Source organism: Macrobrachium nipponense, chromosome 10 (genome assembly GCF_015104395.2).
Source record: "Macrobrachium nipponense isolate FS-2020 chromosome 10, ASM1510439v2, whole genome shotgun sequence".
NCBI lineage: Eukaryota > Metazoa > Arthropoda > Malacostraca > Decapoda > Palaemonidae > Macrobrachium > Macrobrachium nipponense.
The window spans coordinates 62,974,493-62,990,023 of NC_087204.1; the positions used below are offsets into that span (position 1 = coordinate 62,974,493).

General features: G+C 42.1%; 1 protein-coding gene across 1 annotated transcript in view; it reads left to right on the forward strand.

The window, feature by feature from the left end:
- Positions 1 to 14,909, forward strand: part of LOC135223987 (delta-1-pyrroline-5-carboxylate dehydrogenase, mitochondrial-like) — an 18,986-nt gene extending 4,077 nt beyond the window's left edge. The window contains exons 2-5 of the mRNA XM_064262908.1: positions 10,707 to 10,970; positions 14,025 to 14,203; positions 14,363 to 14,551; positions 14,751 to 14,909. Coding sequence (XP_064118978.1) covers positions 10,707 to 10,970; positions 14,025 to 14,203; positions 14,363 to 14,551; positions 14,751 to 14,877 — 759 coding nt within the window. The 3' untranslated portion in view covers positions 14,878 to 14,909. The remainder of the gene's footprint in view (positions 1 to 10,706; positions 10,971 to 14,024; positions 14,204 to 14,362; positions 14,552 to 14,750) is intronic.
- The last annotated feature ends 622 nt before the right edge of the window (positions 14,910 to 15,531 follow it).

Here is a 15,531-nt window from a genome sequence, read left to right on the forward strand (position 1 = left end):
TTCCTGAGAGAAATCTGCGAATGTGTGAGTCCGCGAATCCGGAGAACGCGAATACAGGGGTCCACTGGTGTGTATATATATATATACTATATATATATATATATATATATATATATATATATATATATCATATATATAATCTATAGATATATATATATATATAGTCACAATTTGTGGTATGAGTTTGGGGTGTGACTAAAACATTGAATATAATATGGCAAATACAAAATTTATTCAGTGAACGCTTATCAATTACTGTAAAAAGCTTTCACTTCTAACTGTTTGTGGTCTTTGGGTAGGTTGCTGTTTCATTCCTGTCTCTTGGAATGGCTCCCTTCTCAAGAAAGCTACCATTAAAATAAATTCCTCTAAATAAAGCTGTTGGTTCTTCTTTCTCTATGAGATGATGGAAATGGGTGTGAGATAGGCTGCCTTCTGTCAGTCTGCTCTCTTGGCATTCAGTCTGTCCTGCTGTCTCGCACTTTGGTCTTTTAAATGAGGTACTTTCACCCTCACTAGAACGCTCGAGCCTACTCTCGAGATCCAGGCAGAAGTTACATAATTCTGACTAACTTGGAAGTCTGGAAAAATCTTTAGAAAATCAGCTGAAATAAAAGCTCTAATAAAAAAAAAAGGGAGTTTTGACGAAGGAAAAATCTATTTCTGGTGATTGGCTGGTCGTGTCGCCCTATGAAAGTAATCCTTAACATCATTCTTTCTAGGTAAAATTAGCCTAAAATTACCGAGAGAAAAAACAAAATTAAGAAAATGTCAGTAAAACTGACTCGCTCACTCTTAAAAGAAGTGTCGGTATGATATAGGGGCGAGTGTGGAACACTACCACGAGACAAAAACACCAATTAGAACTTCCCTATCAGAATCCCCCCAAGAGAGAGCCGATACCAACGGGCGATGCAGCCTCTACTACTACTACTAGAGGACGCCACGGACAGCAGCGCCCCTAGCGGTCATCCTTAATTAAAACATAAATACATCTTGTCCTGCAAGGGGGGGAAAACAAACCATAAAAAGGGATGGGTTTCATAGGGCGACACGAGCCAATCACCCAGAAATAGATTTTTCCTTCGTCAAAATCCCTTTTCTGGGCTCAGCTCGTGTCGGCCTATGAAAGAGTACAGAGAAACAGACAAGATGGAAAAAGGAAAATAATGAAAAACAGATTACAAAATGATGGATATAATATAAGTAATCAAATACAGCATACAAATTAAGCACTTAAACTAACTTATTACAATAATCAATAACAGAATGTTAGTAAACTAAAAGTACTTAAATGGTAGTAATAAAAATCATAAATATGCATGTAAAATAAGGAAATGTTTGGATTTACTTAATTAGAAAATATAAGTACAATTATATACATACATGTGTCCTACCCTAGCATAAAAATAAGGGTAGGTACACTCAAGTCCATCATTAATACAATTAATACAATTAATTCAAATATATACAAACACATTGTGACTGAAGTTTATCACAAATCCAATTGGAGAATTTATACAAACATATTGTGGCCTACCCTAGCATAAAAATAAGGGTAGGACCACTGAAGTACATATCAGTACAAGGGTGGTTGTCCCTAGCAAAAAATAAGGGACACCACTATAAGACACAACGGCTAAGGCTATGATGATGAGTAGCCTGGCGATAGGTTGAGGCATGTTGGTTGAAGTAGGTAGAAAGGAGACCTGGATCAATACTACAACTACTAAGCAGTATCAGGGGAAACTATGTTTCCCGCTGCTACTGCTGAAAACTTTAAAGATTCCAAGGACTTTAAATAATGCCGTTTAAAGACTGTCGGGGATTTCCATCCAGTATACTTTCTAAGATCCTCAAAGTTCATATGTTGAAATAATTAATAGAGGTGGCTTACTCCCCTGATATCATGTGCTTTTGGAATGACTCAGGGTTGGCTTGTTTAATGAAGTAAAGGATTTGCTGTCTAATGCCTTTAACTGACAAAGTACCCACCTTTTTTCCTCTCATGAAGAGACACCCGGTATGATCTAGAAGAAGTACGAGATAGAAAGGCTCTAAGAGTTGATACTGGGCAGAGAGAAGGATCCTGTGGAAGTGGGATACCTTCCAAGGAGCCCACCTTGCAAGAGGATCTTCATTTTTGGCTTAAAAAGCTACGATCCGGAGCAAGTAGAACTTCTCTGATGGGAGGAATTCCACATGACCCGCATCCCTGGATAGAGCCGACAGTTCTGAATTCTAGCTCCTGAGGCTAGGGCTTAATAAGAATAATGTCTTCCTCAGGAGCATTATGAATGTACAAGATGAGTTGTCAGTATCTGAAGCTAGTTTGAGGACATCATTTAAGAACCATGAAACTGTAGTAGGCCTCTGAGAAGGTCTAAGTCTAGCACAGGCTTTAGGGATAGATGTGAAATAAGATTCAGTCAAATCTATCTGAAAACCTACTTGAAAGATTTTCTTCAAAGCCGACTTATGAGTGGTAATCGTGCTAGCTGCTAAACCTTTTTCAAATAAAGATCTGAAAAAGGATATAGCCAAATTAACTGTCATGGTTGTAGTGTTCGATTCTCTCAAGAAAGATGCTAATTTTTTGACAGCTGAGTCATATTGTCTAATGGTTGACTCTCTCTTATCTGATTCTAGGAAGAGAATATTCTGTGGATCAATGTCAGCATCTTTATTAGCCGCGCAAACTTCATGAAGTCCATAAAGTTAGGGTCTGGAGAGTTCCTGAGGAAGCGAACACAGTCCTCATTTGTACTGATTGTGATAGTTTGGGATTGGGGATCCGTTGAGGTCGGAGACCCAATTCCAAAAGAAGCGGATACCAGTTGCTCTTGGGCCAGTCCGGTGCAATCAGAGCTACTATCCCTTTGAAAGACCTTAGTTTGTCTAGACTTTCAAGAGAAGATTCACTGGAGGAAAAACTAAATCTCCTCTGATTCCAATCCAACGACAGGGCGTCCGTGGGCATAAGCCAGAGGGTCCAGGTTTGGGGGCCACATAGCCAAGGGAGCTTGTGGTTCGCTTGTGAGGCGAAGAGGTCCACTTGGAGACCTGGGACTCTTCGGCTTACCCACTGGAATGACCCGACGTCCAGAGACCACTCTGATTCCAGAGGAACTGACCGGGACAGGGCGTCTGCTATCACATTTCTTACTCCTGCCAGATGAGTGGCAGACAGATGCCATTTGTGTTTGCTTGCTAATGCAAAGATGGCTATCATGACATGGTTCACATGCTTGGATTTGGACCCTCCTCTGTTGATGCAATGAACTACTACTGCACTGTCCAAAACTAGCCTTAGATGAGACTTCTCGGGGGAAGCAGTCTCTTCAGGGTAAGAAATACTGCCATTGCTTCCAACACATTTATGTGGAGCTGGCGAAATTGAACTGACCAAGTCCCCTGAACCTGTTTGAACTGAGAGTATCCCCCCCACCCGGACAGGGATGCATCCGTGTGAATGGTTAACACTGGGAGGGGATATTGAAGGGGTACTTTCTTGGCTAAGTTCTTTACTTTTGACCAAGGCCGTAGTTGGTTGCGGAGGATCTGTGGGATTACTGACACTTGTCTCGATATTTGGAGTTTGCTTTTGACCGCAAATTCGATTTATATCTTTCAGCCTTGCTTTCAGAAGGATATCTGTTTACCGAAGCAAACTGAAGAGACCCTAGGATTCTCTCCTGGTTTCTTCTTGACGTTTGTTTGCATTGAGAAATTGCCTGACAGATTTTGCTATTTCCTTCCGTTTGACCACTGGAATTGATAGATTGTGGGAGGACAAATCCCATTGGATTCCTAGCCACTGAAAACGAGATTCCGGAATAAGTCTGGATTTGTTTTCGTTTTGTTTATCTGGAAACCAAGATGTTTTCAGAAAGTGAACTACCTTTTGGTAGCTTTGAGACATTCCTCGACTGTTGGTGCCCAGATCAACCAATCGTCGAGGGTATGCCGCTACCATGATTCCCTGAGCTCTCAATTGTTGTACAACCACTTTCTGCTATCTTTGTGAATACCCGGGGTGGGGGCTACATTCAGACCGTAAGGGCATCACTTTGAATGAGAATGTCTGACTTCCTAGCCTGAATCCTAGGAATGGGCGGAAGTGCCTGGCTATAGGGATATGATAGTATGCGTCTGTAAGATCGATGGAGCATGTGACGGCTCCACGCGGAAGTAAGGTCCTTACTTGCGAGAGGGTAAGCATCTTGAACTTGTCGCAGCGAATGAAAGAGTTTAGCTTTGACAAGTCTAAGATTACCCTTCTTTTTGTTGAGCCTTTCTTTGGCACGCTGAATAAAGCGACCTTGAAATTTTAGATGTTTGACTCTCGCAATAGCTCCTTTCTGAAGGAGTTCTTCCGCGTAATCTATCAACTTCCTTTGACGGTATCTGATGAAATGATTTGATTGGAGGAGGATCTTGGATCCAGCTCCAGCCTAACTCCTTTGGACACTATGCTCTGTGCCCACTGCTGAACCCCCACCTGTGGCGGGGAAGAGGAACAGCCTCCCTCCTACCTGGGGAGCCTCATTGCTGATGGGCGGGTTGGCCACCACGCCCTCCTCTGAACTGCTTACTCCTTGTGCCCCTTCTTCCTGCGCCACGGTGACGAAAGTAACCTCTCGCCCTACCCCTCGGTTGAGAGTAGCCTTGAGCCTCATAAGCAGGGTTAAAGGCAGGCGAGATAGCGTAGGAAGTCGAAGGTTGCGATTGCTGGGGCCCAGGAGGAAAGGCTGGGTTTGCTTAGATGTAGCAGGTTGTCCCTGTGGGTGACTGGGACTGCCTGCACAAACTGCTGCTGATGCTGGAGTTTTTTATATGGCTGGAACCTCTTACCAGCCTTCTTTGGTTTCTTGCCAGCAGTGGGAACGGATTCCTGTTTCCTCTTAGAGGAAATACCCACCTAGCTCTAAGGCTCTGGTTTGAGTCTAGCAGCTTCGTGGTGGACTTCGTTCACTGCGGACTCTGGGAAGAGATCCGCTCCCCACAATGCTCGCAGCCAAGATCTATTAGGCTCGTGCCTGATAGTGCACTCTTGAAGAACATGCTTCCGACAGTTCTTCCTGGCTTGGAAGAAGTCAAAAGCGTCTAACAGAACCGTCTGAAACTGCGATTTTGCCAGGATCTTGAACAGCGGTTCGTTAGCGTATGAAAGAGCAGCCATTTCCGTAACGATAAGAGAGTTAAGGGACCTGCCAAACCTAGTTCGCGCATCGAACTCTGCCTGGATTAGGGAGTCCGGCAGCCTAGGTAACTTCTCACCGAACGTCCATAGCGCAGTCCGGCTTGAGTTTACCCTGCGTGAAGTAGCTGGCAGGTTTTCCCATAACTCTCCGAAGGCGGGGAAGAGTGGAGAAGTAGACTCCGACTCTCTCAACTGTGGAACGGGCTCATCCTTGAGGACTGCCTGAAGAGCCTTCTCCACCAATTTCGTGGCGAACGGAAGAGAGACCTCCTCTTCCGTCGCGAAAATAGTGAAGGGGCTCTTATAGGCCTGGAGTCTAGTATTAGTACACTCCCAGTCCTCAAGGCAGTGAACCCATTCCCGTTGGGCGTGATCTCTACTGTAGAGGACTGACTCCTTCGAGATCTTGTCCTCCCTCGTAAGAGCCGTTGGCGTCAGCCTAGCATACCCGATGAAAGGCTGTGACAGACCCGGAGGATAGAACTCGAAGTCCTCAATCCTTCGAGTCCCAAACTCCGGGATCGAAATCATCCCGTCCTTAAAGGGAGCGTAGGCCAGCTACGCTCCATGGATTCTCCATAGAGAAAGCTGGCAAGGAGTCGTAAGGCGGAAGTTGGAGAATCCCCGTGCTAGAAGCAGGGGATACTGGGGGAGGAGCCTGGGTATAGCCCAGCTACCCGATCCTCATTCTCTCTCATTCTATAGAGAGTTCCTGGACCGTCTGTCCAGTTTGAGACAGAGTGCTCGACAATTGCGCGAACATCTGCTCAAAACGTGTTTCCCCAGCTGAAATTTGGGAACCTACCATCACTCCTACCTGCTCCATCATTCCTGGTGAGACAGGAGAGGGAACGCGGGAGCTGGTGCTTGCCACCCCTGCCGGCATAGCCGGAGAGGGGGCAGCGGAGGCGGGAGAAGGCAGCGACTCGGAGGTAGCGCGAGCCTTCTCCTTCGAAGCCTTGCCTCTGGAGCTCTTCGACTGGGAAGAGCTCGGCTTAGCCTTCACCGCGTCGGCGTATAGAAGTCGATGACTTCCTGGCCGAAGAAGACGAAGACGACTTCCTAGAAGTCGTCTTAGACGGTCTTCGGTTCTCTCTTTCCTTCTCCTTAGGAGGTACAGAGAGAGCGGAGTGCGGCTAGGGATCTCGGCATCCCGGAAAGCCTTGGAAAGAGGCGGAAGAAGAAGGGACAGGAGAAGATCCAGGAGCGCCCAAGGAAAGACCTTGGGCGCCCGACACACTTACCTCAACCAACAAATCCTCACTTACTACCGCCATCGGTTCGTCGAGATTCAGGTCCAGGGCGGCGACGTCCGGAACTGACTCCTGGGAGGCTACGACCCCCAAACGACTGCTGGAGTTCTTGTTGGATGGCGGCTATCACGGGGGGGCGGCGGACAAGGGGTCGACGTAGCCCGTCGACTTGCCCGCAGGAAGATATGGATGGCCAGCTTCCTATCCAATATGTAGGGCTGGCCTTGGCGGCGTTTTTCCCAAAGCCGCCCACCCACACGCTTTCAGGGTGGCGAGGGCGACTTCCCTCACACCGCTAGCCTGAAAGAAAGGCTGGATTAGCTACCAATTGCGGACAGGGTTAACAAACTTAAGAACTATAAGTTGTTAGTAAATTCATAAGTAACCTCATAATGAACTTACCCCATCCCCCAGCTGACCGACCAGGTCGTAGCATATAGCGCAGGCCTCGGGGTGCCAGACGATAGACTCGTTTGTACGAAGTGGCACACGGGGCGTGAGACCTGCACTCGTCATGTCCACAGGGTCATACAGCGTCGCATTACAAGCGAGGACCTGGCAGTTGGTAGCCTGTAAGTGAAAACGTACATGAGTACAGAGTAAACACTTACAGCCTAACATATGCTCCCGCTGGTGCCGGAGCGATAAAGTTAGATAAACCAGAGCCCCGCTAAAATACGTGTGGAAAATAACCAGGTTGGAAGATAGGCTATGGCTCCGCCAGTGGCGGAGCACAAGAATCAACCAACTAGGAGTGGTGGTAATGGAAACCACGACGGATAATGGCGGGGATGGTTGATAAAATGAATATAATAGTACACAATCATTGTAAAATATCTTATAATAGGGTATATATCCTTAACGTAGCATAGTAATAACATTAAAACAACTTCTCTCCACCCGTCTACTAGAAGAGTGCGTAGGTAAGGGTAAGTCATCCCTTCCGGTAGCGGGGGAGAGATATAAGGATATAGTAGGCAAGCAATCGACCATCCATAGCACCCACCCCCCATGCCCGCTAGCGGAGCCAATATCCTATAACCAAAGGGGCCCCGGCTGCGACGGAAGGCTCCTTTCGTATCGTAAGGGAGGTGGCTGAGTAATGGGTGGGGGGAATGGAGGTCCCTGGCGAAACACGGCGGGGAGCGAGGTGGGAAAGGGGGGGAGGGATGGCCTACTCCTCCCCACCTCCAACACCAACTACCCGTATGGGAGACCCGGTACCTCATAGTGGTCGCCCTATACCCCCTGCTGGCGGAACCCCCCGGCACCTCCGGGATTGTGAGAGAAGGCGATGAGGTTGTTATGACAACCAAGGTGGTCCCCCCGCTCCTCCCTACATCAGGATAGGGAGGTAAGGGGCCGGTAAGGTGCTATAGTTACACGTGACCGCAAGTGGCCGTAGGCGCGATCAACACAACCGGGTAGGGCCCGTGAACCAAGCTGTACCCACATGTGGAACAAGCACCTAGGCTAGCTAACACCCTAAAATAAAATCAATACATCGAAAAAAGGGGGAAGAGGACAACTTTTAGTAAAAGAGAAGAAGCCCACGGAGGAGGCAGACTGTTCCGAGAAACAGAAGCCCACTCGGAGCCAGCGATAGCCGATGTAGAGCAAGAGCCGGGATCTGGGCCGAAAATAATAATAATAATAGCCCTAAATACCAAGCTAAGAGAATGGTAGGAGGCCTGAACTAGCTAACCTCGATGTAAACAATGAATGTGAAAAAGTAAGCCCATAAGCATAAGAAAAGTCCCAGTATGGAGGACCGGGAATTCTTACGAGGCGGCATGGCCGCCACGAGACAACCGAGGAACCGTATTTGGCCTATAAAAGGGAAAATACTGTACCCGGAAGATAAAATTACAGTTAATAAAACGTTACTTATGAGTTACTTAACTTAGCCGTGGCGTATAGCAGAGCGTTCCATGATTCCGAAGCGGATAATCCAAAGAAAAAACACGAGCACAAGAAAATGGCGACTTGTCGCTGGTGCTAAAAATTAAGGATGTCCGCTAGGGGCGCTGCTGTCCGTGGCGTCCTCTAGTAGTAGTAGTAGAGGCTGCATCGCCCGTTGGTATCGGCTCTCTCTTGGGGGGATTCTGATAGGGAAGTTCTAATTGGTGTTTTGTCTCGTGGTAGTGTTCCACACTCGCCCCTATATCATACCGACACTTCGTTTTAAGAGTGAGCGAGTCAGTTTTACTGACATTTTCTTAATTTTGTTTTTCTCTGGTAATTTTAGGCTAATTTTACCTAGAAAGAATGATGTTAAGGATTACTTTCATAGGCCGACACGAGCTGAGCCCAGAAATGGTACTACTACATATACTATACAGTAATAACAAAGCAGTGGCATTTCATCAAAGATAGTAAAGCCGAGTATTTCTTCAGACTAAACTTGTGTGTGAAATTAACACTTATTCTTCTAATAAATATGCAACAGAAAACAGTGCACTGGGAAACTATACAATTGAAAATAATAATATGATAAATTATGCTTTGATAATGCACCCCAACTTAAGAAAATTTATCATAATTTTTTTCTGAATTTTCCTTTCTGAGGTATTCTGCACCAGTGTTGAGCTTTCCTTGAATGCTCTCCAATCTAAACTTGTTGCTATGGATTCACCATTATGGATCCGATGGACCAATACTTGAACATAGGGGGGGGGGAATATTAGGCTCGGCAAAGTAAGTTTACAGTTGGTCTGATCATGAAATTCACCCCCATAACAGGTACAGATAGAATCTTTAGACAGAAAAAATTAATTATTGTGCAGCTGTTCATAAACTTCCAGTAGTAGCCTGCCAAACCTATGAAGTAAACCTCACTTTCATCCATGGCATTCCTATTTTAACTGACCTTGTGCCAAGGAATTCCACTTCAGTATCTGACAAACACTTGGAAAGCCAGATAGTCAGTCCTGCTCCCTTACCCTCTAGAATAGATCCTCGAATTCCAGATGTGCTCTTCCCAACGACACCGTAGGAGGGTCATACATGTCCACAAAATGGTCAGTGTTACTGGCTCCAGCTAGCATGTTCCTCATCAGTGTTGAGTTCATTAATCCAAACTGTATCCTCTTTAACTGGTAAGAACCACTTGAAACAGATAGCTATCTTCTCCTTTAACACTTCTTCCATCAGGATATGTCAACATCCCTTGCTCAGGTCCAACTAGATAAAAAATTTGTCATTACAAAGTTTCACCACCATAGCCTCAGGATTTCCCATGAGTTTTGTAAAACTTGGGTATGGATTTCAGTTGACAGTAGCCCTTGCAGAACGTATTTGATCCATCTTTTTCCTTACTATCACCACTGGTGAGGTGCATGCAGAAGTTGATCTTTCGGCTATTCCCATCTCAAGCATGTGTCATCTATCTTCATCCTTCACATCGGTGTAGTGTTCTCCCAGCGAAATCCTACCTTGATTACTTGCATTGACATTAAAATTCATCAACTGCAATATCAGTTCCCCTCTGCTGCTATTCTTTTAAGTTGCCATTAATGATAAAATATCTGCACTCTTTACTTCCTTCTGTGGTCAAAGTTCTAACCAGTCCTCATCCAGAATCACTTGTCATTGTTAGCTTTTTATTTAATGATTGTTTCACTCAGGCATCTTTCTTCTCTGATGACAGCCTCTGCTGTTAAACTTGCATCTCCCGCATAGCAGCTGGTTATTATGGTTTGATATAGTTTTAAGTTTTCTGTCAATATCAACCGTATAGTCCATGCAATTACCCACCTCCTTGACTTTGTATGGCCCTCTCCCCCGCAACATCAGCTTTTTTGCCTCCATTTATAGTTACACTAAACCCTCCCTCCTTGAACTTGTGGGTATCTGCCTCCTGTCATATTGGTGCTTCTGGCATCCCAGTGTGTTGTGTCTAAGGATTTTGGCAGATGCACAAAAGGACATGGAAAGGTGATTTTTTCTTCTTTTTTTTTGCATAAAACAAAAAATATTTGCATAAAACAAGAAATATTTGTTTTATAAATGATACTATTGATGCAGGGGTTTGGTACTTTATATTTTTTGATTTTGGCTAGATTTTAGGATTACATCAAGTAGAAATTTAATGCTGAATATCCCGCTGAGACTATCGCCTCACTGACCTCACAATTAGATATTGTTACATTTTCAGAACAATCAGCCATTAACAAGCAGTACTTAAGCAAGGGCCCTCTCAGAGAAAACTTCGTTTTGCCCTCCTTTTCAGATAGCTCCATATAATTTAGGCAAAATCATTTTTTTTCATATATTTTACCTTCTTTTTCAGGACATTCCAAAGATTATGGACACAAGTAGGGCAAAATCTTTCCAATTACGTCAATTTCCCAAGACTGGTTGGTGAATGTGGTGGTAAGAATTATCATCTGATTCATCCATCTGCTGATGTCACCTCTGTTGTTAATGGTACCATCCGTTCTGCCTTCGAATATTGTGGTCAGAAGTGCTCTGCTTGCTCTCGTGCGTACATTCCTCAGTCATTATGGCCACAGGTAAGACATTATTTTTTGTCATTTATTTGTCCATAACTAATTTTAAAAGCCAGCCAATGATAATTTTAAATTTATATAGCAATACATAAATGTCCATTTTAGAGAGGTTTCCTTTCAACTACTCAGTATCAGATAATAATAATAATAATAATAATAATAATAATAATAATAATAATAATAATAATAATAATAATAATAATAAAATAAAATTAATAATAATATAATAATAATAATAATAATAATAATAATAATAATAATAATAATAATAATGAATAATCCAATAATAACAATAATAATAACAGGAACAGGAATAAGGGATACCAACAGAACAAACTATATTTGGAACCAACCAGAAAAGACTATACAGCCAACTAAGAGGGGAAGATAACTACCAAGATATTCTTGAAGCCGAAACAAGTAGAGACTCTGGGAAAACATATGGAGCAATCCAGTATCACACAACAAACATGCAACATGGCTGCTCCAGGAAGACAAGGCAGAAGAAACGGGGAGAATAAAACAGATTCACTGAGATCACGACAGACACAATCAGACACGAACTAAAGAAAATGTCCAACTGGAAAGCCCCAGGTCCTGATGAAGTCCATGGATACTGGCTCAAAAACTTCAAGGCCCTACACCCACGAATAGCAGAACAACTTCAGCATTGCATCACAAACCACTGTGGGCCCCAATGGAAATAGGCAACAGAATTAACCATCTGATGTTCATGGACGAAATCAAGCTGTATGGGAAGAGCATTAAGGAAATAGATACCCTAATCCAGACTGTAAGGATTGTATCTGGGGACATCAGGATGGAGTTTAGAATAGGAAAAATGTGCCGTGGTCAACATACAAAAGGGCAAAGTAACAAGGACTGAAGGGATAAAAGTTACCAGATGGGAACAACATCAAACACATAGATGAGACAGGATACAAATACCTGGGAATAATGGAAGGAGGGGATATAAAACACCAAGAGATGAAGGACACGATCAAGAAAGAATATATGCAGAGACCTGACGCGATACTTGAGTCAAAACTCAACGCCGGAAATATGATAAAAGCCATAAACACATGGGCAGTACCAGTAATCAGATACAACGCAGGAGTAGTGGAATAGACGATCACAGAACTCCGCAGCATAGACCAGAAAACTAGGAAACATATGACAAAACACTATGCACTATACCCAAGAGCAAATAAGGACAGACTACATAACACGAAAGGAAGGAGGGAGAGGGCTACTAAGCGCAGAACACTGGGCCAGTATCTGAAAACCAGTGAAGACAAGTGGCTCAAGAGTGCATGGGAAGAAGGACTGATAAAAGTAGACAAAGTACAGAGACAGGAGAATGACAAACAGAACAGAGGACTGGCACAACAAACCAATGCACGGACAATACATGAGACAGACTAAAGAACTGGCCAGCGATGAAACATGGCAATGGCTACAGAGGGGAGAGCTCAAGAAGGAAACAGAAGGAATGATAACAGCGGCACAATATCAAGCCCTATGAACCAAATATGTTCAAAGAATGATAGATGGAAATAACATCTCACCCATAAGCAGGAAGTGTATTATGAAAAACGAGACTATAAACCACATAGCAAGCGAATGTCCGGCACTTGCACAAAACCAATACAAAATGAGTCATGATTCAGTGGCAACATAGTATTATTATTATTATTATTATTATTATTATTATTATTATTATTATTATTATTATTATTATTATTTTGTCCATTGAACTTACGGAAAACCTACAACTAATAAATTTTACCGAATAAGAAATAACCCTGTTGAACAATATACTCGAGAAAATATACACTTGATGCCAAAACCAACTTCACTGCATTACTTAGTGAAACAAAGTAATTGAAACTGCAAAAACACTGACATTTACCAAAACTGTGACGTAAACAACAATGGCAACATTACAATCACATAAGGCAGTCCCCGGGTTATGACGGGTTCGGCTTACGACGTTCTGAGGTCAAGGCGCTTTTCAATTATATTCATCAGAAATTATTTCCAGGGTTACAACGCATGTTCCAGGGTTATGGTGCCTACAACGCTGATCTGGCACAAGAAATATGACACCAAAAATGCTAAATAATCAATATTTGAAGTTTTTTTGGATGAAAAATGCAATAAGAGTGCAGTTTACATAGTTTTTAATGCACCCAAAGCATTAAAAGTAAGGTTTTCTTAGGATTTTGACAATGTTCTGGCTTACGACGATTTTCGGCTTACAACGCGTCTCAAGAACAGAACCCCCGTCGTAACCCGGGGACTGCCTATATATGCCATTCTAAAAAGATATATGTACCTTAAATTCCAATATAATAAAGTAAAAGATAATTCACCAAATAACTTGTATACTTGTGAGAAGTCTTCAAGGACACACAGTAGTTTTTAAACAGGGGCAGCATAACAGAAACAAGGCGTTTACAGTTCTTCCAGCGGGTAAAGGGAAATACAATTACTTCAGGAATTTGGAGGTTTATGCACAAACCACGGGGACAAATGCTGAAAACCCATAGGGGAATGAATATGTAAGAAACAAGAGAAGCTATGACTAAATATGAGCTAGGAATTGCATTCCATACAAAAAGATTGCAAGATGTTTCTTCCCTGATTGACTCACTGAGAATAGGAATGATTAAATACTACTGTTACTGCCAGAGAGCCTGCCCGGAGGAATACCTGTCAGGTGAGGGTATCTCTTGGTTTGTGCCCAGAGTCGCTGACCGAAGGATTAGGCAGATATGAACTGATAGGGTTGGTTAGACAAAGAAATTTTTCCCAGAAATTCATTGCAAAACTTGGGATGTGCCTTATATGCCTGTGAGGTTTGTATATCATCCTTTTCTCATCAGTGAAACATAAAAGCCCGGGTGGGTCTTAATTATTTAAATTTAATGTACAGTACATTTTTCAAGACTTTCAATTTCAAGAAAGGCCTGTTATATAATTTTTAAAGTTGGCAAAGATATATTACTGCTAACTGATCTCGTTCTTTGTTTTAATGTATATTTTCCTCTTTAGGTAAAAGAAGGTTTGATAGCAACACAGAAAGAGCTGAAAGTTGGGGATGTTAAAGAATTTGATTCCTTTACCTCTGCTGTGATTGATGAAAAGGCATTCAAACGAATTACTGGTTATATTGATCATGCAAAATCTTCTCCTAAACTTAGCATTATTGCTGGTGGTAAATATGACATGAGGTAAGACCATAAGGCAATAATCTTCTTAATAATTTTTTTATGGTGTATAAGAAGTATCGGTGAAAATTTGCCATTCTTAAACTTTATGATAATTTTCTTCTGAATCAGACAATTCTGAGTTTTAATCATTGGTTAACAGGGTTTTGAATCTTGTTGCAGTGTTGGGTATTTTATTGAGCCAACCATTGTCGAGACAACAGACCCTCATGATTGCATAATGACAGAAGAAATCTTTGGGCCTGTTTTAACTGTCTATGTATATCCGGATGAGAAGGTGGATGACATGATTACTGTTACAGACACCTCCACACCATATGCCCTCACTGGGGCCATCTTTGCTCAGGATGAGTAAGCATTTGCAGTGAAATAGCAATAGACTACATGAAATACACAATTTGATTGCCAATACTTTACCACTAGTATGATACTACAGTAATAGAAAAAAAAAGTTAATCCATGTTGTGGTTATTATGTACTACATATAATTATTGACATTGTAACACGAGCGAATATGACGAGATATTATATGGATTCTATTTCTCAACAGGGCCTGGCTAGCTAAGGCTACAGATGCATTAAAAGACTCTGCTGGTAATTTCTACATAAACGACAAGTCAACGGGATCTGTAGTGGCACAACAGCCATTTGGTGGTGCTCGTATGTCTGGTAAGTAACTTCTTAATTAAGGTCTTAATTAAGGTACGCATTTGAACTGCGTGTTGAACTGCTAACAATCATTATATTGTAATATGAATTAGACTATTATGGTCATATATAATTTCTGTACATCATGAAAGACTGAATAATATCAATGACTGTTAGGATTTAATAACATTATCTGTATGGTAGTATGTTATGTTTGGAAACTGTTACACATTAAATGAATTTTTTGTAATGCTGAAATAAAAGCTTTTAATAAAACCCTCATAGCTTTGTGCAGGGGCAGTATCATAACAAAGAGTATTTTATAGAAAAAAAAAATAATATACATATTTTTTACTGTAGAATATTCGTTATCATAACATTGTAAAAGCAGTGGGTTGACCATTTTCAACTCCAGATTTTCATTTCCTATATCATTAGTTTCAGGTACTTTTTTATCATTTTTAATGATCCAATTATATTCAGGTCTGTTATCTATTTTCTCATTACGTTTTTCCAAAGTTGATTTAGCTAGAGATACATCTTTAACAATACATTTTTAGAACTAGTGATCAATAAACATACATATTGTAGATATTTTATCAAATGCAAGAAAAGTATATATAAAATCATATATTATATTTTGAACATGGATAATTTTCTTATAGCCTATTAAGATTCACCTT